Here is a 23,588-nt window from a genome sequence, read left to right on the forward strand (position 1 = left end):
TGGTGCAACTCAGACTTAAACTATTACACAAATAGTTTTATTCAGAAAGTATGAACGAATGACAGTTATTGGTATTTCATGAGGTAAGCAAAAGAACAAGAAAAATATTTTGAGTAAGAAACAAGCTCTGTATTATCATTTTTAACTCAATCTTCTTTTATAGTTGATCAGCATCGGCGTGGGCCTGTCGTCGATAAACTCGAGCAGCTTCCTGGTGTCGTGCTGGATGGCGCAGCAGAAGATGGTGCTCTACAACTTCCTGCCGTCCATCGCCAAGGTGACAGACGGCGTCTGGCATAACATGACCTGGTCCAACGACTGCATTTATAGGTGAGAATGATTTTTAAGCGAGATGTTCAAAATTAAAGTGTGGAACAGCTGATAATTTAAATTGATTGAACCACTTTATAGATCGCTGTCAGTTATTTGTTCATTTTGAGTCTCGGCCCCTTATTTTGAGAGTTGTTTCATTTCATTAAACATATAGCTCATATTATGTTCTAAACAAAATCTGTTTTCATTCCGAGTGCAGTTTCAAATTCACGTCCTTATTTACGACCCAAGTGATTGCAAGAATTTTTCCTTATTTATTTCAATGAATGAATGAACGTTATCAGTAGAATATACTTTAAAGGTAATCAACCCTAATGTTATTATTATCACAGATTCAAAGACTTGGAGCCATACACGAATTACAACGTGACTTTCTACATCCAAGACAGCAAGTCGAACAAAACATACGCATCGCTAAAATTCGTCAACACCACCACGGGAGAAGGAGGTGAGCTATGATCATTATTTTTGTATTTTCATAGGTTGGTGACGGTGATATAGTACCTTTTTTGCTTTTCCTAAAGTGAGCTAAAAGGAGCAATTTTGGCTCTGGAATACGCAACATTTTTATATTGGACCAACATCGAAAAAATAAAATCTCTTCATCTGAATTGCAACACCAGAGTTGAATAACTAATTTACAAAATTTTTCCACCTTGTACTGTATTATGTTGTTCTTAAAGCACACTATAATACTTCTTTTATAAAGCCTTATTAACATTTTCTCTCTCCAATCTCTAGTACCATCGCCGCCAGAGCGTATGACGGTCCGCCAAATGATCGGCAGCCGAGTGCAAGTGGTATGGGACGCTCCGAAGCAACCGCGCGGGGTCATCCAATACTACACAGTGCACTACGCGCCGCCGCTGCCGCCCATACAGAGCACCGTGGCCGCTAACGCGTCTAACACCATGGCTATCACCATCAAGGGCCTGTTTAAACCGAACAGCAATTACTCCTTCTGGGTAAGTCTAAAGCCTGGTCCGTGAGCACGTAGAATCCCGTCCAATGACCCCAAGCTACCCATCCTTATCGCTCGCGCGTAATTATATTGCTGTCGCGACTGTGCGACGCGCGCCCGCAGTGAGTGTGCGAGCGCGACAGCAACATAATTACGTGCGAGGGACAAGGGTGGGCAGCTTGGGGTTATTGGACGGGATTCTACGTGCTCACGGACCAGGCTTTAACACCTTTTCTTTATTACCGTCGCCACCAGAGCGTTGTATTTTGCTAGAAGTTTATGGAACGATTATGTAATGTAAGCTTATTGAATAAAAAAATGGAATCCATCAAGTTTTTTTTAGATTGTGCACATTATGTACTATCGGCCACAGTTCCAGCTACCCATTTCCGTTTTTTCTTTCGCTCTCATCAAATGGTGATTCTTTGCGATAGAAGGAGACGACATGACCAGAAATGGGTAGCTGAAACTGTGGCCGATAGTACAAACAAGAATAGTAAGTCATGATCGTGCTGATCGTGTCTCTGTGAGTGCATTCCGCATCAGCCAATTAATTGTTTCTTCGTTTGACACTTTTTCAACATGCGTCTATTGTTATTTTTTTGAAACGAGCCTTATTAACACCTATCTCATTTTTATAACAGGTAACAGCATCAAACAATGCATACACGTCGAACTCTTCAGAAGTGGCCAACATAACGTTCGAGGAGTTCGGTGACGTAGACGATCTGACCAACGTCAGTATGACGCGACTTAACTCGTCCGCTTTGTTCCTGTCTTGGTTCCACATTCGAGGCGTGGAGGGATACAAGGTGCAAGTGAGGCTGCCGCCTCAGTATCCTAGGAGAGAACCGATGGAGACTAAAGCACATAACATTACTGGTAAGTTGAAAAAGATTTGGCAAAAGAGAGAAAGTCCGGTCGCCGATAAGGATGGGTAGCTCTGGATCATTGTACGAAATTATACCTGCTCAGCGACCGGACTTCAGTTTGAAAATAATTAAATTATAAATTCAAATTCAAAACGTTTATTTGCCAAAAACACAGTAATACAGGGTGACAATATTAAATAGGATCATGTGTTTAGTCTGCTCGCAGACGTGCAAAAATTACAGGATTCAATAGTATGTCAAATAATTAAGAAAATGACAATGTAAAATTAAATAGAATATAAAATCAACTTTTTCATTTGTGTTTCTAGTATTAATCATACTGGATGATGTCCCAGGTGATGGAAGGAAACGAGTGTCAGTCTTTGTCTGGATTTAACTAATTCAATCAATAAAACAAAAAATAACCAATGCAATGTTTCAGTTACTTTTTTAATTTCTTAGTCATCTAGGATATATTAATTTAGTATTCTAATAAGTTTTTTATTTTCAGTGACGAACCTCCCACCGGGCGTAGACCTCTTCATCGACATCCGAGCTTTCAAAGCCTCATTCATCGGCGAACCATTCACGATCCCGTTACACACATTCGGCGAGCCCGATGAGACTTTGAACCTGACCGCCATCTTGTTGAAGGATAAGGGCACTTCAGTACAGCTGCGCTGGGCCCCGCCTACGGGTGATAGATATAAAGACAAGAACCTTACTTATGAAGTGCATTATACTAATGTTGTGAAGAGGCTGCAGCCTGGAGCGATGAATAACGGTTAGTACTTTTTTCTTTCTAAATAGCTGCCCCATTGTCTTGTCCGAATATGACAGTGTCAAACGATATTTGCGCCCGTAGTAATGAAAATTCCATAGAAAATGGACGTTCAGTTTTTTTTTAATTTGATAATTCTCTGGGCAACTTTTTTCAGTTTTTCTTTAAATACATAAACCTTGTCTTGGCCATGAATCAGTTAAATCTATTCTGCCACTAATAGTTTTAATTTTTCCAGACACCAAAGTGGTGACGTCACAGACCAGCATCCAGTTAGACGGCCTGAATTCTTGCGAGAGCTACGTGTTCGCCGTAGGAATGGTGGGCGGCCCGCTGTCCAAGCTGACGGAAGTCATCACTAGAGAGAATCCCAAGTAAGTTATAAAAACCTGACTTGTGATGAAGTTGAACTCTCTAGTAAGTAATTGAGAATTTGGTGGATATGAAATTACTTTTTTTTTATTTGACGGGGTAAAAAAGTAGCAGGCAGAGTTAAAAAGTTCATGAATGCCATTTATTACTTACTCGATTTTATTGATAAAATAATTTACACCAGTTTTTTTGCTGAAAGAAAGAAAGATTCTCAAAGAATTAGAAGAAGCTACACTTTAAACGACTACACAAACGAAGCACATAAATAGGAACTTTTAAAATGTTTGCTTATGCATCTATTGTTAATATTTTAAAACATAATTTTCATTGTAACCAGAGCTCCAGTGAAAAACCTACGTGCTAACTACGACGAGAACACCGGGAAACTCACCATCTTGTGGGACGGCAACTGCGATGTATTGAGCGAGGCAGTTACTTACATGGTAAGCCAAAAATATTGAAGAACCACTAAAATGTGTTATAAAATGTTTCAGTTGGTTTTCTTAAAACTTACTTTATAATAATTACCCTGAGTTTATTTTCCAATGTTAAAGCCCGGTCTGCGAGCACGTAGAATTTTGCCCAATGACCCCAAGCTACCCATCCTTATCGCTCGCGCGTAATTATGTTGCTGTCGCGCTCGCACACTCACTGCGGGCAGCGGACAGTTGGACAAAATTCTACATGCTCGCAGACCAGACTAAAAGAAAGATTCATACAATAATTTGTTACGTCTTTCACTATTCCCTCCTCTATCCTCCCATGGCTATACCAACATTGTGGTTATGTAAGCCTCGTCGAATCAGGAGAGATGTGCTCGGAATTGCGTCTGCCTCTGGCAGGTAGAAACCTCTATGAAATATTAAAGAAGACATTGTTTACAGTTGGACGTGACCGAAGAGACTCGCGAAAAGACCAGCAGCTATGAGTTGCTGCCGACCAAGAACGCCAAGCTCTCTCACGTACTAGAGGGCGTGCCGGTCGGCGCTCGCTACCACATCTGTGTTCAGGTACTTGATACAAGGATAATCGATAATAATCCTTTCATCTTTTGTAAAATTATGAATTAACTAGCTTTTGCCCGCGGCTTCACCCGCGTGAAATTTCGTTTGTCACAAATCGTCATAAGTTGTAGCCTATATGTTATTCTGGGTTATAAACAATAATACTGTAAAGTTTCATCAAAATCCGTTCGGTGATTATTGCGTGAAAGAGTGACAAACATCCAGACATCCAAACATCCAAACTTTCGCATTTATAATATTAGTAGGATAAACATTCAGTATCCGCGGGTGTGACATGCGAACGTAAAAATGGTTTTGATAGAAAACAAAAGGTTTGGTTCTTACACCAACGTTAGTGACGATGTGTGACCGATAAAATTTACATAAAATTTAATGAAACATTCTCTTATCAACATTTATAATACATTCATTAACTTTGCGTCTGTCCTGCACCTTTTCGTACTCCTGTGTTTATTAGATGTGTAGAGATTTACAGTATACTGAGTGAGTGAGAGATTTACTTTGACCATCTCAAGCAGGACACATTCTATTCTTCAAAGTGTACAAACCACATGAGTAAAGAAAAGGAACAGAGGCAAAGCTACATACGAATGCGCATAGGCGTAGTCACACGTTACATATACCTACCTACCGTAGCACTTTGACAACGTGTGACTGCGGTTTTCCAAACTTGAAAATTACTATGCAACTACATTAGCAACTTTGTTCAGTTCAGTATTCTGAAAATCTTGTTTTATACTTTTTCAGCGTCGTTTTTTGTCGTAGTTGGGTTTTAGTTTTTATACTTTTAATCAAATTAATTAATTGATTAAAAAATTAATTGATTAGTGCCAATACTGGTGCCAACCCTACCAAAATAGGTATACATTTTGCTAGCTCTTTAGAAGCTTTGTCTCTGTTTCGTTTCTTTACTCATGTGGTACAAATTCCAATATTATAAGCATAACTTCTTTTTTTACAATAACTAATCTGTGTTAACATTTGCAGTCGAAGATAACCAACGCATCCGTAGTGTGCACCAAAGTACGCGCCGGCGAGGTGGCGGCGCCGCGCGGCGTGGTGGCGTGGCAGTCGCCCAACGGACACGTCATGGTCAGCTGGAACGACGCGCACGACCACACCAACCCGCACAAGTATGTGATACTAGCGGCCGCCCGCGACTTCGTACGCGTGGACTTCGTTTAATTTTAATGATGTTGATCATCTATCAACATCTTTCCAACATTCTTCAACAGCATTTAACAGCTTTCCCCGCATGAATATTTACGAAGGTCAAAATTTTTTGCTGTACATTTTAACCAATGACGATAGATGGCGCTTTTTACCCACGTCTTTCTTATTTATTGAAATTTAGTTTGTCACATTCGTCATAAATGAATGCCTATATGTTAATCTGGGTTATAAACAATAATACTGTAAAGTTTCAACAAAATCCGTTCAGTAGTTTTTGCGTGAAAGAGTAACAAACATCCAGACATCCACACAAACTTTCGCATTTATAATATTAGTAGGATAGTAGGATTAGTAGGATATTGTGCATTTTATGTTGCGGCGATTTTGTGACATGTATAGTCCGGTGTTTATTCGTTCGTTTCAGCCAAATGACGTCCACCGCTGGACAAAGGCCTCCCCCAAGGTGCATACAATAAATTAAATTCCTCCTACTAGGTGGACCGACGATCTGGTAAAGGTCGCGGGAAGAGCCTGGATGCGGGCGGCGCAGGACCGTTCATTGTGGAAAACCTTGGGGGAGGTCTCTGTCCAGCAGTCCGGAAAACTGTGACATGGTGGTCAGTGACTTTAGTATGTTGTGGACAGTGGCAGTGACGCGCACTGGGGTGCGTGCCCGAATGAATCCGAGGCAATGGCATTGATAATACTTGTGTGTATCTAAAAAGTGTGTTTCTCAACTGAGATATTACTTTCCAGGCCAACCTATCAAGTGATAGTATCTGATAAGGAGATCCCCGAGGACCTGCTTCATCCCGACGAAGACATGAAGGTGGCGTCGGCGGAGTTCTCGCCGCTACTGATGACGGCGCCGGCGCGCGGCCCGCTATACGTCAGCGTGCGCGCCGTCACGCCGCAGGGCTACTACAGCGACCTCAGCGAGGTGCACACGCTGAGCATGGAGGGTGAGTGACGTCACGCCCGTGCGAGCCTGCCCCGAGCGCGGCATGCAGGCGGCGGCGCGGAGTCTCGCCGCTGCTGTGACGTCAGCGGGCGCGCCGTCACGCCGCAGGGCTACTACAGCGACCTCAGCGAGGTGCACACGCTGAGCATGGAGGGTGAGTGACGTCACGCCCGTGCGAGCCTGCCCCGAGCGCGGCATGCAGGCGGCGCGGAGTCTCGCCGCTGCTGTGACGTCAGCGGGCGCGCCGTCACGCCGCAGGGCTACTACAGCGACCTCAGCGAGGTGCACACGCTGAGCATGGAGGGTGAGTGACGTCACGCCCGTGCGAGCCTGCCCCGAGCGCGGCATGCAGGCGGCGCGGAGTCTCGCCGCTGCTGTGACGTCAGCGGGCGCGCCGTCACGCCGCAGGGCTACTACAGCGACCTCAGCGAGGTGCACACGCTGAGCATGGAGGGTGAGTGACGTCACGCCCGTGCGAGCCTGCCCCGAGCGCGGCATGCAGGCGGCGGCGCGGAGTCTCGCCGCTGCTGTGACGTCAGCGTGGCGCCGTCACGCCGCAGGGCTACTACAGCGACCTCAGCGAGGTGCACACGCTGAGCATGGAGGGTGAGTGACGTCACGACCGTGCGAGCCTGCCCCGAGCGCGGCAAGCAGGTGGCGATGACTGTCTCTTTAAGGCTAAGGGTGGGTAGTGAACACCCTGTTCAATTGACGTACCTATACTTAGTCGGGTCATAAGTTCTGTCACACGTTTATAGTGAAATAATTGATACTAAATTTGTTTTTACGGTAATCATTTATATACCAATAGAAAGGTATTAAAACAAAGATTTTATGCTTATAAAAATTATTTCAAATTTTCCTCGCAATTATGAATACAAGGGTTCAAACTGCGCGGTCAGTGGTCTCTAGAAACACGAGCGAATTTCGTATCAATATCGGCGGCTGGTTTAATACAGGATGCCTTGAGGGACTCCAAATCAGTATGAGGCATAGAGCAGGCCTTCCTCACCAAATGTTGCCATATTTTGTAATCCAACAGATTAGAGTCTGGACTGGATGAGGGCCAGACTTCGTGCCGGCTGAGGTCAATTTTACGCCCTACGAATGGGTTTTGCGCGCTTTTCGCTCTATGAGCTGGCTCAGAATCCTGCTGGAACTCCCAGTGTCTGTTATTGGGCATGATATGTGAAAAAGGTTCTATAAGCTTTGTGAGAACTGAATTTTGATACAGAATGGCTTTCGTTTTTATGCCTTTCATGCAAAAAATACCTCAAAAAGCCCAAATTTGAGACATGTTACCAAACCTTGAGTGACGATAATAGCTGGCCTATCTGGACAGCCGAAATTAAGCTGGTGCTTCTTCATTGATGTATGCATCCAACTTACCATTTTGTTTTTTTGTAACTCTCCTCCATGGTAAATAAAAACATTCGAAAAATTTTATTCAAGGTACCGTTTTCCCGCGTACCGCTTAAGCAAAACGTGGGATTTCTTCAATCTTAGGTCTTTTAAACGCGCATCCAAGTAATTTTTGATTTTTATTCAAAAATTTTGAAGCCTTTTAGTCTTCATAAATACCAATTTCACCCTGGTTCTGCTTTAGCCTACCTCCAGGGCAGGCAAAGTCTGCTAACGCATGGGATTTTTTTGACCTTCGCAGCTTTTAACGCTGCTGGAGTCCTAACCGTGCAAGAACAATTACTTTTGTTTTATGTCTTCTACACTTAAAACTTCATTATATCGTTTGATGAAACGATAAACGTAAAATTAATATTTAATTAAATTTTTTCAGCACATCGAAAATCTGCTTTGGCGCGTAACCGCACCAATGCAGCGTGACAACCGCTGTTCGGTCTTCTTTATGCGTCCACTACGTATTTAAAAACGATTAAAAATTAAAAACAGTGCACATTTTTAATTTCGTTAAATATTCTAAATTCTAATTCAATAAATATTTTTGAGACCTTCATTCAAAATTCAAAAGTTATGATCATGTGACAGAACTTATGACCAGACTAGGTATTTTGAACTATCATAATACGTCGAGAGACGTCTCGTATAGTGTCTTGAAATCATTTGTATCGACAACCCTATTGTAGTGTTCTCCAGTTTACTGTGTACTAAATTGACTTTCATTTGTTTTAGCAGCGGCCGAAGCGGAGACTGCGAGCATGGGCAACGCAGTCTGGTGGGGCGTGGGCGGTGCCGCGCTCTCGTGCGTAGTCCTGGGTGGATTGCTAGTCCACGCGCTACAGAGGCACAGGAGACTGGCGCGCTCCTTCCTGCGGTTCACTGCGCATACGCCGCGATACGACAGCCGCCGCGGGCAGGCCACTATTGGCGACCATGGTAAGTGCAGTCAAGAGTCTTATTCTCTCTCGTGTGTAGTCCTGGGTGGATTGCTAGTCCACGCGCTACAGAGGCACAGGAGACTGGCGCGTTCCTTCTTACGGTTCACTGCGCATACGCCGCGATACGACAGCCGCTGCGGGCAGGCCACTATTGGCGACCACGGTAAGTTCAACCTTCTTCATCTCAGTCGTTACACTCTTTTTTTATCCACAACGAGGAAGCTCTTGGCCTGTATCTCACCTGATGGTAAGTGATGATCAGGCCGAAGGTGGAAGCGAGCTTCACCCGGAATCCTCAACCACGGAGGAACTGGCTATGCTGTTAACATTGTTGTTATGGCGACAGACTTAGGTAAGGTGGTGGTTAACAGATTGCTTTGTCGTGGGCGAATGATGCTCGCCTTACGACTACGGTAAGCTATCGACTGCTATACTTTCAACTTTAAAGATTGATTGTAACCTGCTAGGGATCTATATATGAAGAAGTTCACGCGCTGCAAATTTTTGGAACATTTTTATTCTGATGATTGCGCGCAGTTCGCCGCGCTATCTAAGACTGGAACGATTTTTGTCTAATAGAAATCTAGACTAGATTCTAGATACTACATGGTCGATAACAAGGTGTCTTATTAGCGTCTTGACGACAAAGTAGATACCCTTAAACTTTGTGGCAGATTAATAATTTAGTTTGTAATACCACAAAATAATAATAAGTACTAGGTACGTACAGAAGTTTTACTTCGCGAAGGTATTTAAAAAATGTATGCTCAATGTCATTAACAATATGGTGTAATTTAGCCTGTCTCAAGAGTCAAGCACCATTTTGTTAACAAACGTCAGTGATCGGCACTGCGCCGAAGCTATAGGGCTGACTTCGGTAAAATGATGTGTGAAGTGAGGTGCCAAACTGCGGAAAATGGCGGAGGAAATACATGATTTAGCATGAATTATCATGAATTATCATGAATAATATTAACTACTTATTTACCTCTCAGTGTCTTGAGGCAACTTAAAAAAGTACATTCTGTGTTTTTATTATTATTTAGGCTGTTAAATACTGCACAGTATTTAGTACACCATTTTCTTTATTTTCTTCCATCATACACAAGAATACGCGTGCGTGAGTCAATGTTCGCTCGTATGTGAGGCCTTGTCGAATAGTATCCTGTAGGTGGGCCATCGTGCGTGTTTTGTTTTCGATGTAAACTCGCGGAGATGAACAGGCCTGGTAATACGCGATTTACATAACTAACCAATGTTTCGTGTTTCAGACGACGACGACGTGCCTCCCATCCAAGGCTTCTCCGACGACGAGCCGCTGGTGATAGCGTAAGCCTGTGATGAACTCGTGATCTTGTCGTAACATAGTATTTATATTTATTGTCCATGTCTAGGTAATATTTACTCATTATATTCAATAATGTGGTTGTTCAAATTTTAGTTACACTCTAAATTTAAGTACAGAAGTCAGTTTCACGAAGACAAAATTTATGCACTGATTTATTGTAATCTAATTTAACCACAGCCACGAGTAAATTATTCGTTAAGAATGTTATTCTAGTACTGATTTATTTAACGCGCCTAGAGTATTATTATGTTATGAAATGTCTATGTTTAAGTTGTTTTAAGAAGAGTTGTTGTATACTGTACATTCGACATACGCGTTAAGTGTACGCCATATGCTTTTTATTATTATTATTTGCCAAATTTTTGTGCGTTATGACAACGAACTTTATATTGTTGATAGAAAAAGACATTTTGCTTGCTCATTTCGATGTATCGTATCGTAGGATAGAACCGCAACTATCTCGTACATTAAATTTATTCGAGTTCGACACCAAAGATCGTTATAAGTACATTTAATTAACATTACAACCTAAGGTTTGTGTTGAACTTTGTGTGAGAATTAAAACATATAGTAAAGGATCTCTTCATTCCCAATGTACTGTGCATAGTCGTTTTAAGTCTTTAGTTCCTATAAAATTTCGTAGCCACGTCATCTTTTTGACATTTTTTTTCTAATATTATTTTTGTTTAAATTACTGTCATAGAGAGGGCTGGACTCATATAAAAATTGTAAAAAAAACATTGAATTAAAATGAATATAAAAATATATTAAAACTACTTTTCATTTTAGCCTCCTTAACAATTAACACTACTAATTAATTATAGTCAACACACAGTCACACAGTTGAAAGTGTTAAAACTAAGAAAATATAAGAAAACAAGTTACATTTATTTCTTGCTTTTGACCTTGTAAAGGATTGCTTTTACGGATAGCTAAAACTAGAGAAAAGTTCTGAAAATTACATTCTATGTAAAAGCTACTTTTATACTTATTATTTCTCTCATAATCTGCTGCCGAGGGTGCCCTAAATTTTAATGTCAAGTTTAGAATCGAATGATTCTTATCGATTCTATTCAATACCAAGGTCTTCGAAGGCTCGGACGATCCAATCCTGAGCCGGGAGTAGCACCAACGCGTTGTCGCGCCAGACTGACACACCTACAGCTGTTTTGCGGCCATTGGTATCGCAAATCAATGGGCCGCCGACCCCAGTCTGGAAAGAGTATGAATTCAAATGCATTTTAGTACGTAACATTCTTGCTAAGAATTTAAGACTTATTCCAGTTCATGTATGCTTATTGCCTACTGTAAAAGTGAAGGTACTGTTAGGGATAGTAAAAATCATATAAAAGTAAAGTGTCTTAATGCTGGCTAATCAAGTTTTTTCTCTTCTCTGTTGTGACAGAGTTCGTGAAATTCGTGTAGTGGTTAACTTACTTCAGTTTACTTGATTCAGTGTCCGAAATATAGACACTAATAATACGCTAAAACTAGTACGATTCGAATATGCATGAGCAATAAAAAAATAGCATAAACATTGCACGTCCTACGGGTGTTTGAGACGAAACGTACAATCCGCTAATTTTGTAGAATATAAACATGGTATGATGATACTCACAACAGTGCCACGCGTCTTTACAGTGACGCAAAAGCCATCGTCCGGAAAGTCGAGGGACTTTGTTAAGCGCGCTGCACACTTCTGTTCGGAGGCTAGCGAGACCCTCTGCCAGCGGGGCTTGGGGCGGACGTCTAAAAACAAAATAATTGTGTTTTAAAGTTATAGGTACAAAAAATGGCGCATAATGCCAAACTTGATTTTTACCTACTCAAGAAAGTGAACTATGAATACATCAAATTTATCTTGTTTTCGATGGTTAAATGCACTATTTTACGAGGATCGTTCACCAACGTGGAAGGATATTTGTTTATGTATCGACGTTAGTAAGTCATCAAACATCAAAAGTTTACAAGTGACTGGCTTTTGCCCTCGGCTTTCTTATCAAAATCCGTTTAGCAGTTTTGCGTAATTTAAGTCATCCTGTTCAACTTTTACATTTCAAGGCATTTCAATCGGGTAAGGTGAATTATGCCCGTTTTCACCACCAATCCCTTATTTTTAAGTGACCTAGGGGTAAAAAAAAACAAATTCTTGTTATGTGTTAACCATAACCTCACTTAAAAATTAGGGATTGATGGTGAAAACGGGCATTAAAGTCGCGAACAAATGCTAGATCGGAGGATCTACCTTGATCAAATCCACCCCATCCGAAGAACATGCAGCCGTCACCAGTGGGCGCGCTGCCGAGACACACTGGCTGCACTTTGGCGTTCAAGTTGAGAGGAGTGTTCCAGTGCTGAAATAAATTATTTTGTAAGTAATTCTTATTATTATGTGTACTAGTAAATGATTACAACTATTAGATTAGTTTTTATTGGCTAAATGTATGTGCTATATTTTTAAACCGGCAGACAGTGGTGACTGAGTTTGTTGCGGCGCGATCTTCTCAGCACTTGCCAAATGTTTGTCTTGAAGCGCTCGTAGGGCAAAAAAAGAATGACATGTATAGGCTCCTTAAGAGCATTTGACGATTTGTAAGTACTAATTTAATTAGTCTACTCTAAACAAATAAAGATAATTTTGATTTTTATTTTATTTTATTTTTTATTTTATTTTTCTTTATTCAGAAAACCACAGCTCTTTATAATAATAACACAAACAGATATTTTTGATTTTTTATTTTGATTTTGATTACACTTGTATGTAGTTTTAATATTTTCCTTGTTGTTCACAGATTCTACTGGGTCACAACAAAACAACACACAAGTCATTGACAGTTTAACGGGACCGAGAAAGTTTTCTGTTTACGATGCGCAAGTTATTTTACGTAAGTAATAGTCGTGTTTTTACCAGTGCCTTACCTGATAATTAACTAAATAATATTAGGTAATTTTCAGTTGTAATAGTTCAGTTTTTAGGGTTCCGTACCTCAAAAGGAAAAAACGGAACCCTTATAGGATCACTTTGTTGTCCGTCCGTCCTTCTGTCAAGACCCTTTATCTCAAGAACGCGTGAACGTATCAAGCTGAAATTCACATGAAATACTCAGGTCTATTGTCCCTTTAAGCTGTGAAAATATCAAACTTCTAAGCCAAGCCAATCAAAAGATACAGCCGATTATGTCGATATTTTCAACAAATTTTCGACACTCGCAAAGGAATCAAAACCTACAGGATACTTCCCGTAAACTCAGAATCTTGAAATTTGGCATAAAGCATTGTCATATAATGCAAATATAGGAAAAATTGCGAAAATTACATTTTTTTAGTTACATAATATAATAAAAATATTTTAATAAAATGAAACTTACTACCTTATTTCTCACGACCGAATAAAGGTATCAAATTGAAACTTATACCAAATACCTAGATCTATTGTCCCTTTAAGAAATAAAAAAATCAAACTTCTAAGTTAACGCGATCAAAAGATACAGCAGTTTATACCGACACCTTAGACGAATTTCCGTCACACGCTAGGGAATCAAAACCTACAAGGTACTTCCTGTGAACTCAGAATCTTGAAATTCGGCACGAAGCAACGTTATATAGTACAGATAAAGGAAAAATTGCGAAAATGATAAATTTGAAGTTATATAAAATTTAAAATATTATTTTTGCTTACATGACATAAAATATTTTTTTAATAATTATAAACTTACTACCTACCCTTTTTCACATGAACGCGTAGAGATAATAAAGTTGAAATTCATATCAAACACTTCTTAAATCTAATTGCCTCTAAACTGTGAGAAATTCTAAATCAACGCAAAAATTCAAAACGCTGAGGTAGGTACCTACCTATAATGCAAATATAGGAAAAATAAATAAATAAAAAATAATCATACCGCATATTTTGAAATTCGCCACTACTCGCAACGGAATCAAGTAAGTAATTTGATTTAATACGTCATAAATTGTAAACCGCTACGTTTGTACGGCGGAACCCTCGGTGTGCGAGCCCGACTCGCACTTGGCCGGTTTTTTTTAATAAATTAAACTTAATATTTATTTAGTCTCACCAAAAGCGCTAGATCATGTGCCAATATTTTAGGGCGATATTGGGGGTGTAGAGTTACGGTGACGAAGCGGCTTTGAGCGCGAGATCTGTCATTAAGATTCCACAAGCCAGCTAACAGAGTAATTTCTTTTGACGAGGTTCGTCTGAAATAAAATATGAATAAAAATTATAACATAAATATAATTTTAAGGGCAATAAAAGTTAATATATTAATATCACGTAGTATGTGGGACGGAGTACCTACGTGATCTTATTTTATGAGTTAGATTCTAGATTTATTTTCTACCTATTTTAGTTCCCACGCGCGAATTAATTAGCATCTCATAAGCATAAATAAGTGTAATATTCTGTTGTAGGTACATTCTATTACAGATAATAATAGTATTATTTTATTAAGCAATAAAAGCTAATAAACTTGGTTCATTGTACGAGTATAGGTAAATTCAAATTCAAAATCTTTGTTGCTCATATTAAGATCCGGAACGGTATCCGCTTATATTAAGATCATCCTACGCTGTGCTTGTCTATTTATTAAACGGTTTGCTAAATTATTTTAACCTAATTTTATACGACATACGAACCCGTAGACACAATCGCCGGTGGTGACCGCGGCCTTAGGATGGACGATCGTGGCGTAACACAGAATGCCTTGCGGTCTCCTAGTCAACACCGCTAGAGCCATCCAGGGGTGTGACCCGCTAACCGCTTCGCCGACCTGTTTATCTTGAACAAAAGATTTTGAAACAACAAAGTACACTCAGCATTTTCAAGAGCAATTTAGATTCTTTCAAGTCGTTATTATATGGAACTAAATTTCTGATAATTAATTACCACACAAAGCACCGCTTCGGATCGACTGTAAATACAACGTGTCCCAAAATTCAAGGATAAGCCGGCGCCGCAGGGTGGACCTAGTCATGACTGCTTTAGGAAAAATAAGAAAAAAAAAATATCTCAATTATTTTTTAAGTTACACAATAAATTATGAAATTCGTCGAAAATTGACACCCCTTATGATATTTTACATTACCACGACTACAATTTTTCAAATACTTCAGTTTTTTTGTTTGTATCGGCAACTTAAGTAGTGCTGCTGTCCACCCCAATTCTTAAAACCCTCAGAATCCTTGCAGTTTTTACACAAAAGATAATCAAAATATGATATTTCCTTAAAATTTTGAACGATTTTTACTTACACTCCACTTTGACTCGTCGTTTTGTAAAAAAACAGTATGAACACTACTGCGGCAAGTTTTTTACAAAGTTGACGCAACTATCCAAGATTCCGAAATGGTATAATACACTAAGAAAACTAGTCGCAAAAAAGATATGCGTACCATTTTTACAAGCACTTCGCTTGTTAGTTAGTATGGGATAAATCTTGCAACTGAATTTAAAACCAGTTCTCCTTAACCAATTGAGCTGAAATTTGGTATACTTGTGTAAGTACGATGACAATGCAATATTATGGTACCATTGAGCTGGATGGAGTATGGAGGTGGCCATAGGAACTCTTAACGAAACGGCGGAATTACATCTAGTTTGGGTTCGTTGGACTTGTCTTTTCGAGCACTTTAGTGCTAGATGATGTTCAGGGTCCTGATGATGAAGTCAAGAGGTGGCAGGAGCTGGCCATAGGAACTCCTAAACGAAACGGCGGAAGCTTATCGAGTTTGGGTTCGTTGGATTTGTCTTCCCGAGCACTTAGGCCATGAGATTGAGAAACAACTAAAAAGCTTAAAATAAAGTTGTAATAAAAAAAACTTATTTAAAAACAAGCTTGACTTCGTTTGAAAATTATAATTGACTTCATCATCAGGACCCTGGACATCATCTAGCACTAAAGTGCTCGAAAAGACAAATCCAACGAACCCAAACTAGATGTAATTCCGCCGTTTCGTTAAGAGTTCCTATGGCCACCTCCATACTCCATCCAGCTCAATGGTACCATAATATGGCATTGTCATCGTACTTACACAAGTATACCAAATTTCAGCTCAATTGGTTAAGGAGAACTGGTTTTAAATTCAGTTGCAAGATTTATCTCATACTAACTTACAAGCGAAATGCTTGTAAAAATGGTACGCATATCTTTTTTGCGACTAGTTTTCTTAGAGTATTATACCATTTCGAAATCTTGGATAGTTGCGTCAACTTTATAAAAAACTTGCCGCAGTAGTGTTCATACTGTTTTTTTACAAAACGACGAGTCAAAGTGGAGTGTAAGTAAAAATCGTTCAAAATTTTAAGGAAATATCGCACGTTCATAATCAAACCGTCACTATACGAAATTGGGAGAAATTGAGTTAACAACGCCATCTATCAGAGCTCCGCGAAAAGTGCATGCTGTAAAAATCCCACGCTTAAAACTCAAATAGTTCGGCAGATATCACTAGTGTCGTTATGGAGTTTAATGGGGAAACCGGCATATGTTGTGAGTAACAGTGACACGTTTTTAGTAGTGACGGGAACTGGACGGGCACGCCGTGATAGTTATGTGGACTCTGTGTTGAAAAACGTCATTTTTAGCATAAAGACGCTTTTACTCCAAATCATTAAGATAAGTCACAATAAAGTAATACGAAAAACGCCTTAAAACAAAAAGTGACAATATTTCTCTTACATTTTTAAGAAGATTGTTCCATCACTTCGTAGAATGTTGTGTTTATCCAAATTGTGTAATATGAAAACAACAAGAAAGATTTTTAAATGATTAAGTAGGTAGTTATAAATTTTTTTAACAGCTAACAAAAATCATCATCATCATCATCATTTCAGCCACAGGACGTCCACTGCTGAACATAGGCCTCTCCCAGTGCTTTCCATGTTGATCGATTGGTAGCGGCCTGCGTCCAGCGCTTCCCTGCTACCTTTACGATGTCGTCGGTCCACCTTGTAGGTGGACGTCCCACGCTGCGTTTTCCGGTACGCGGCCTCCATTCCAGAACCTTTCTGCCCCATCGGCCGTCAGTTCTGCGTACTATGTGCCCTGCCCATTGCCACTTCAGCTTGCTAATCCGTCGGACCACATTTGTCGGTGCTAACAAAAATGCCACCAGTCAATCCAAACTAGTAAAATCAAAGAAATTATCAATTACTACTTTATCTAGCGTTTGTGGATTATTTATTTATTTATTCGATCACCAACAAGGTTACATTGAGGCTTCACAAAAGTAACTATAAAGAAATGAAAATGCCTTGGATTCGATCGAGATCTGAGCAGTGCTACAGTCTCTCCAACGGTGCCAAATTGACTATAGATACATCGAAGTGTTGAAAGGCTTGTACGAAAACGCCACAATGTCGGTTCGTCTCCAGGATCAGGACTCGAAACTCATCCAGTTGTAGCAAGGGGTGAGACAGGGAGACGTCATAATATCTCCGATACTGTTCAACACCGCCCTGGAAGATGTTTTCAAGCTTCTGGACTGGAGTGGATTCAGCATAAATATCAACGAGTACCTACATCATCCACCTTCGATTTGCTGACGATGTCGTAATCATGGCTGAGACTGTGGAAGATCTAGGCATAATGCTCGATGGCCTAAGTAGAGCCTCTTCAACAAGTGGGCCTGAAAATGAATATGGACAAGACAAAAAAACATGTCAAATGTCCATGTAGTATCCACTCATCTGGAGACTCTACACTCGAACTTTGTTGACAATTTATGTATACCTGGGACAAACAGTCCAGTTACGTAGTTCCAACTTCGAGAAAAAGGTCAATCGTCAATCCAACTCGGCTGGGCAGCGTTCGGAAAGCTTAGTGATATTCTCACGTCCGAAATACCGTAGTGCCTCAAGACAAAAGTCTTTGATCAGTGTGTGTTGCCAGTGATATTTTATGGATCTGAGAGGTCACCCAAAAGGTGATGGAGCGTGCGATGCTCAGTTAGTTTCCCTACGTGATTGAATCAGAAATGAGGAGATCCACAGGAGAACCAAAGTGACCGACATAGCCCGCAGAATCGCTAAAATCAAGTGGCAGTGGGTGGGGCACATAGCTCGCAGAGGTAATGGCCGCTGGATAATGATCCAGAATTTAAACCTACTTCTCTGAGCCCTTTTCCCATGAAAAATCACTATCTAGTTCGTCAAGTTCATCGAGGTCATCAAGTTCTTGTTGTTTAAAGGCTGCCTGTACAAAAGAGTACCTTATTTTCTAAGAGGTTGATTTATGCGATGTAATTTTATAGTAATTTCATGTGTGTATCCTATTTATTTCTGATCGAGAATTTACATTTATTACTGTTACCTTAGGTACCACTTAATCCAAATTATAAAGTTTTAAGTTCATTAAAATTACTGATTTTTCTATGTTAGTTTTATTTAATAATAATCATTTTTTAATCTTTCATCGTCAAATTTATATGAAAATAGTGACATTTCTACCGGAATTAATAATACAACATTAACATGTTTTTAATTGAAAACTGTCACTGTCTGAATTTTAGTGGAAAAGTGACACTATTTTTAGGGAAAAAATTAAATATTAAATAAACCATTATGATAATTTGAAAGATAATTATATTCCCGTAAAAGCCAAACAAGCCACTACTGGTATTCAACAAAAAACAAAACATTTAAGAACATTTTGCACACTTTGCAAAGGTTTTAAAATTTGAGTATTTCAAATGCTTTTCCTGAAAAATCGACTTTTTTGTATAGTGACGGTTTGATTATGAACGTGCGATATCATATTTTGATCAACTTTTGTGTAAAAACTGCAAGGATTCTGAGGGTTTTGAGAATTGGGGTGGACAGCAGCACTACTTAAGTTGCCGATACAAACAAAAAAACTGAAGTATTTGAAAAATTGTAGTCGTGGTAATGTAAAATATCATAAGGGGTGTCAATTTTCGACGAATTTCATAATTTATTGTGTAACTTAAAAAATAATTGAGATAGATTTTTTTTCTTATTTTTCCTAAAGCAGTCATGACTATGTCCACCCTGCGGCGCCGGCTTATCCTTGAATTTTGGGACACGTTGTATATACCTACTAGAGATGAAACGGATAGTGGTTTGGCCGGATATCGGATACCGGATATCCGGCCAGCTGCTAGGCCGGATAGCCGGATATCCGGCGGCCGGATAGTTGGCCCATTGTCTCGTTGCATGTCGTGACAAGTTTAGCGCCGCACAGGTGCTTCGAACGCGACCAGTGGGTCTAATAGTAGACTAGACTAGTCACACTTTTCGAAAATCGAATCAGTCCGAAAAGAATGTCATATTTTGCCACTTGTGTAGGGGGCAGATCAATTCGGGCGATTTCGGTTGCCATCGGTTTCGAGCCTGTGGCAGGCCTTTTTGGAGTCAAATTTTATTGCTTATATCTTAGACAAACTGTCCACTTGCTAACAGCTATCCTACAAACATTTCTGAGCTCTTGCTGGACGTCGATACCAGTCAAATGACGATTTCATAGAGAGGTTGACATGAAAAAACGGTCATCCCACTGCAATGTGCACCGGCGCTGTTCAGAACTTGGTCTCGGGATTAAGCCACCAGTCTTCCGAAAGCGTCTTAGAACTTTCGAAACCCAGGACTGGCTTATGTGGAGCTGACGTGCGACAGCCCGCTGGCTGAGCCCTTCTTGCAATAGTGCAACGATTTGTGCTGCTTCTGAAGGTCCCAGGTAAAGTGTCAAAAGAAGCGGAGATGTGTATGGATCAACGTGTGAAAGCAAAAATCCGAAAACACGTGCTTTTATAGGGGGTAAATAGGCCGCAATCGCGACGTATCAAACAGTTGATACATGTCTTTTTCGTTACTTCTTCAATCAGCCGGGATATCTTTTTAAATACTGGTCTGATTTAAATGAATTTGGTATCAATTTAAAGTTAAAAGTTTAATCTTTAAAATTATGTGACTTTTTTATTACTAACAAATTCTTTAGTACACAAGATCGCGTGGAAACAACTTCATGTAAGTGATTCCATACTTTTGCTCGCGAGTGTAGTTTACTTGCTGCGTTATCTGACGGAACTGCATCATGATGACATCAGACCATCAGTGAAAAAAATTTTGTTTGGCAATATTTCGACTTAACAGATATTTACTATTTATGTATTCGTCATTAGAGTGAATAGCCCAGAAAAATAAATTAGTTTTTCTAAAGGCCTTAATATGGCTTTTTCTAACTTTTTGGACTTTAAATAAAAGCCGTCATTATTATAAGCCATTTTATTGATGTTTACCTCAAAGATTAATATGTATTTCATTTTATTAATAGGAAATTGTCGTAGTTTTTTAATATCCGGTATCCGGCCGGATAGTGAGTTACTATCCGGTATCCGGCCGGATAGTAAATTTAGGCCGGATATCCGGCCTACCGGATAGTTACCGGATATCCGTTTCACCTCTAATACCTACACTACGATTTACATATAAAATTGTTTAAGCCTATATTCAGTTCTAATGGTTTCATAAAAAGTTGATTTATTTTAAGCTTGATCTCATTAAAAGTAAAATCGCAGCAAAAGTTTGCGTTCTGTAATTCAATTACTTACTTCGCATCGTCAAAAAGGGATCTCATTATTTTCAAAGTATACCTACTTACTAATTTAAATTCTATACGGCTATACGTAAAGCAAGACTACAAATTCAGCTTACCATTTCTATTTATTTCAATTTGGTGCCGAGCAGTTCTGCCACAATTCTCAAACACTTGTTGATTGTCGTCAACAACGCCCAAGTCGACTTTTATGGGCTCCGTGCTGTCATCTTCAGTGCTTCCTTCAGTTGTACTTCGTCTCGTATTCTTTGCATAAAACTTATTCTTATTTCGCCCCAAATTCAGAAGCTTAAATCCTTGAAGAACTTGGAAGTTTGGGCTTGACTGAAAACTAACAGTTTGACCCTCAGGGTCTCGTGTGAAGTCTTCCGGTGAGCCTGTTGATACTTTTGCTGGTCTGCCTCGCTTGGGAGCTTTAGAACTTGCTGGAAAATAAAATTGTAAAAGTAAAAATCTATTTCAGTTGGTCTTTATTCAAAAGCTCCGAGTCCAATTTATTTATGAAACGAATTCATCCGATTACGTTTTTTGCTTTAATCGAGTAACAGAATACTCTTTTATATCGTGGTGAAGTAAAATAGTGCCGGATCTTTTTGATTTTTATTTGAATGCGTTTATTCATTTTTTAAGTTGCATGATAGTTAAGCGCTTACATTTCCTGGGGTCAATTGTGGAGTATCCAAACGAAGTTCCATCATCCTCATCACTGTCATCACTGCTAGCACCGTAAGATGGTTCAGGACTATCAAAAGACCATGACGGTTTGGGTGGATTGTCGGAGTATAAACCGACTAGGCCTGGCTTAGGCAGCTCTACTACATAATCCTCAACATAGTCAGGGTCGTCGTAATCTTGTTTTTGTGAGCCATGGGTTCCTGGCTTCTTCAAATTAGAACCTTTTATGTTCCAATACGGGTCTTCGTAATAATCATCAACTGGAGTGACGACTCTAGTATGCGTCACCGTGGTTGGCTTAATGTTTTGAGGCCGAAATTTTTGTCGTAACAGAAAATCTCTCTGTGATAATGCTAGATTAACTGATTCTGGTTTATTAGACCTTCGAAAACGATTTGGTTGGCTTTCTGAAGAATCGGGGAACACTATTTTGGATGATTCTATATTTAGTGGTAAAATGCAACAAATTAAGTGCGATTGTGCACTTATTAGCTTCTTAGGATTGGACCTGAAAATGTGGTTTAAAAATACACTATAGCATGATATTTATATTTTGTAACTAAAACGTTGAAAAATTAAGTAGATAATATGTGAATGTCACTTACCTTTGTCGGTTGTAAATTACGCCATTTCTTCGGTAACATTCATTTTTCTTAACGTAGGAGCAGATATTCTCCGAGTTTAAATTATCTTTTGTGTCGATTAATGGTTTTTCGAATTGAAGTAAATTTTCGTCGTTAATCTGAATCACTATTTCACCTGGAACATCTTTAGTTGACTCAGTTGTGTTGGAAAATGTTGGCCATAGTATTGTGTCGTCTTCAGGGAATTTAAACAAAAATAAATCTTCCCTACTTTCATTATTTTCATCATTTATGGTATTTTCTGTAACAGGGACGTCTTTCGATTCGTCTTTTGATGTAGGCTTTGCAAGTGAATTAATAATGCTGTTTTGAGATGTCGAAAGATCTGATAAGTCAGTTTTTAACGGATACTCAATGGAATTGTCTTCTTCTGGATATCTAAATATGAACAGATCTTCACTTGGTTTGGATATAACTTTCTGAGTATCTGAAGTTCCAAGATTTGTATCAACTGCAAATGTTAATTTATTTACTTCTTGGTCTGAAGGAGACAATTGATGTAATGGCTGTGTTTTTGTAATATCATCGTCGTCCGGCCATATGATACTATTCGAGTCTAATGAATTCATTTCTTTTTCTTTTCTCCACTTCTCTTTTTCTGAAATTGCTTTTTGTAGTTTATCTTTTGTTATCAATAACGAGTTGTCACGAAATATTATTTTTGCAGATTCATCAGTATCAAACTCACTCAGTTCTTCGAATTTCGGAGGAGCTGGTTCTTCGCCTGTAAGTTGCGTCAGTTTATCACTTAACCACCAAAATTCACCGTTAATTTGCGCGTAAGTCGTTCTTGCGAATATAAAAAAGCAAAACAGGATTGTTGTTTGCATTTTCGTAGTTGCGTGTGCGTTCGCGGGAGTGTTGCGAAAATGTGTAAAATCGCAGGAAGTTCCAGTGCGCGGCGCAATTATCCGACGATTTGCAACGAATTTACATTTGATGACAAACACACAATAGGTACTCTTTTAGGTTCAAATGCGTGATTTACGCACGCTCTGCATTGACTAAATAAGTACTGGGATAAATGCAGCTTAGTAGATGTTGCGTTAGTCATTTATTGATTTGTAACAGGAAAACTGCTATTCCAGTTAAAGAAGTAGGAACTGATAGGATATTTAGGTCATGGGAAATAATGTTTTAATTAGGTCACAAAACAAACACTGTTGCTAATTAGTTACTAATATTACTACTAATGATATCATATAATACGTTAAGAAATGGTAAAGTACCTAAATGATCTTTTTGATAGGACTTTGAGACGAATTGAAGAACTGTTTGAATAGTGTTATTGGTACTACCTTTCTATTCATAAATAAATAAATAAAAAATAAATGATTTACCTAATGAAAAAGTTATACCGTTCGGATGTTTGTTGAAAGGATGTGCAAATCAAGTTATCCGTTCCCCGTCAAGTTAGTAGTTTCGATCGAAATCAGTTTGGCAGCGACGAAGTTTTTAAAGTAACTGTTATAAGACCGAGGGAAACTTGCTACGGAT

The 23,588-nt window shown here is 39.4% G+C and overlaps 3 protein-coding genes across 4 annotated transcripts in view; 2 read left to right on the plus strand and 1 right to left on the minus strand.

The window, feature by feature from the left end:
- LOC135078304 (sortilin-related receptor-like) overlaps positions 1 to 6,502 on the plus strand; it is a 54,237-nt gene extending 47,735 nt beyond the window's left edge. Inside the window, exons 21-30 of the mRNA XM_063972903.1 lie at positions 164 to 330; positions 666 to 781; positions 1,075 to 1,298; positions 1,939 to 2,176; positions 2,678 to 2,950; positions 3,186 to 3,321; positions 3,657 to 3,762; positions 4,204 to 4,329; positions 5,332 to 5,477; positions 6,274 to 6,502. Of these exons, the coding sequence (XP_063828973.1) occupies positions 164 to 330; positions 666 to 781; positions 1,075 to 1,298; positions 1,939 to 2,176; positions 2,678 to 2,950; positions 3,186 to 3,321; positions 3,657 to 3,762; positions 4,204 to 4,329; positions 5,332 to 5,477; positions 6,274 to 6,487 (1,746 nt within the window). The 3' untranslated portion in view covers positions 6,488 to 6,502. The remainder of the gene's footprint in view (positions 1 to 163; positions 331 to 665; positions 782 to 1,074; positions 1,299 to 1,938; positions 2,177 to 2,677; positions 2,951 to 3,185; positions 3,322 to 3,656; positions 3,763 to 4,203; positions 4,330 to 5,331; positions 5,478 to 6,273) is intronic.
- A 97-nt stretch (positions 6,503 to 6,599) lies between these two features.
- Positions 6,600 to 10,945, plus strand: LOC135078032 (sortilin-related receptor-like). Of its 2 annotated transcripts, none has more exons than XM_063972579.1 (3): positions 6,600 to 7,084; positions 8,627 to 8,830; positions 10,104 to 10,945. In XM_063972579.1, the coding sequence occupies exons 1-3, from the start codon at positions 7,078 to 7,080 to the stop codon at positions 10,163 to 10,165; spliced, it is 273 nt and encodes a 90-aa protein (XP_063828649.1). In that variant the 5' UTR covers positions 6,600 to 7,077; the 3' UTR covers positions 10,166 to 10,945. The 2 variants fall into 2 exon arrangements, with proteins under 2 accessions (XP_063828649.1, XP_063828650.1); XM_063972580.1 differs by having other exon boundaries at positions 8,630 to 8,830.
- A 110-nt stretch (positions 10,946 to 11,055) lies between these two features.
- Positions 11,056 to 23,095, minus strand: LOC135078030 (uncharacterized). The gene is made up of 8 exons (XM_063972577.1): positions 22,053 to 23,095; positions 21,426 to 21,955; positions 20,871 to 21,197; positions 14,837 to 14,978; positions 14,257 to 14,398; positions 12,426 to 12,534; positions 11,799 to 11,929; positions 11,056 to 11,393 (listed from the first exon to the last, which is right to left on the minus strand). Exons 1-8 carry the CDS (start codon positions 22,919 to 22,921, stop codon positions 11,250 to 11,252), a joined length of 2,394 nt encoding a protein of 797 aa, XP_063828647.1. The 5' UTR covers positions 22,922 to 23,095; the 3' UTR covers positions 11,056 to 11,249.
- Positions 23,096 to 23,588: the final 493 nt, after the last annotated feature.

This window comes from Ostrinia nubilalis, chromosome 14 (assembly GCF_963855985.1).
Source record: "Ostrinia nubilalis chromosome 14, ilOstNubi1.1, whole genome shotgun sequence".
NCBI classification, from domain to species: Eukaryota; Metazoa; Arthropoda; class Insecta; order Lepidoptera; family Crambidae; genus Ostrinia; species Ostrinia nubilalis.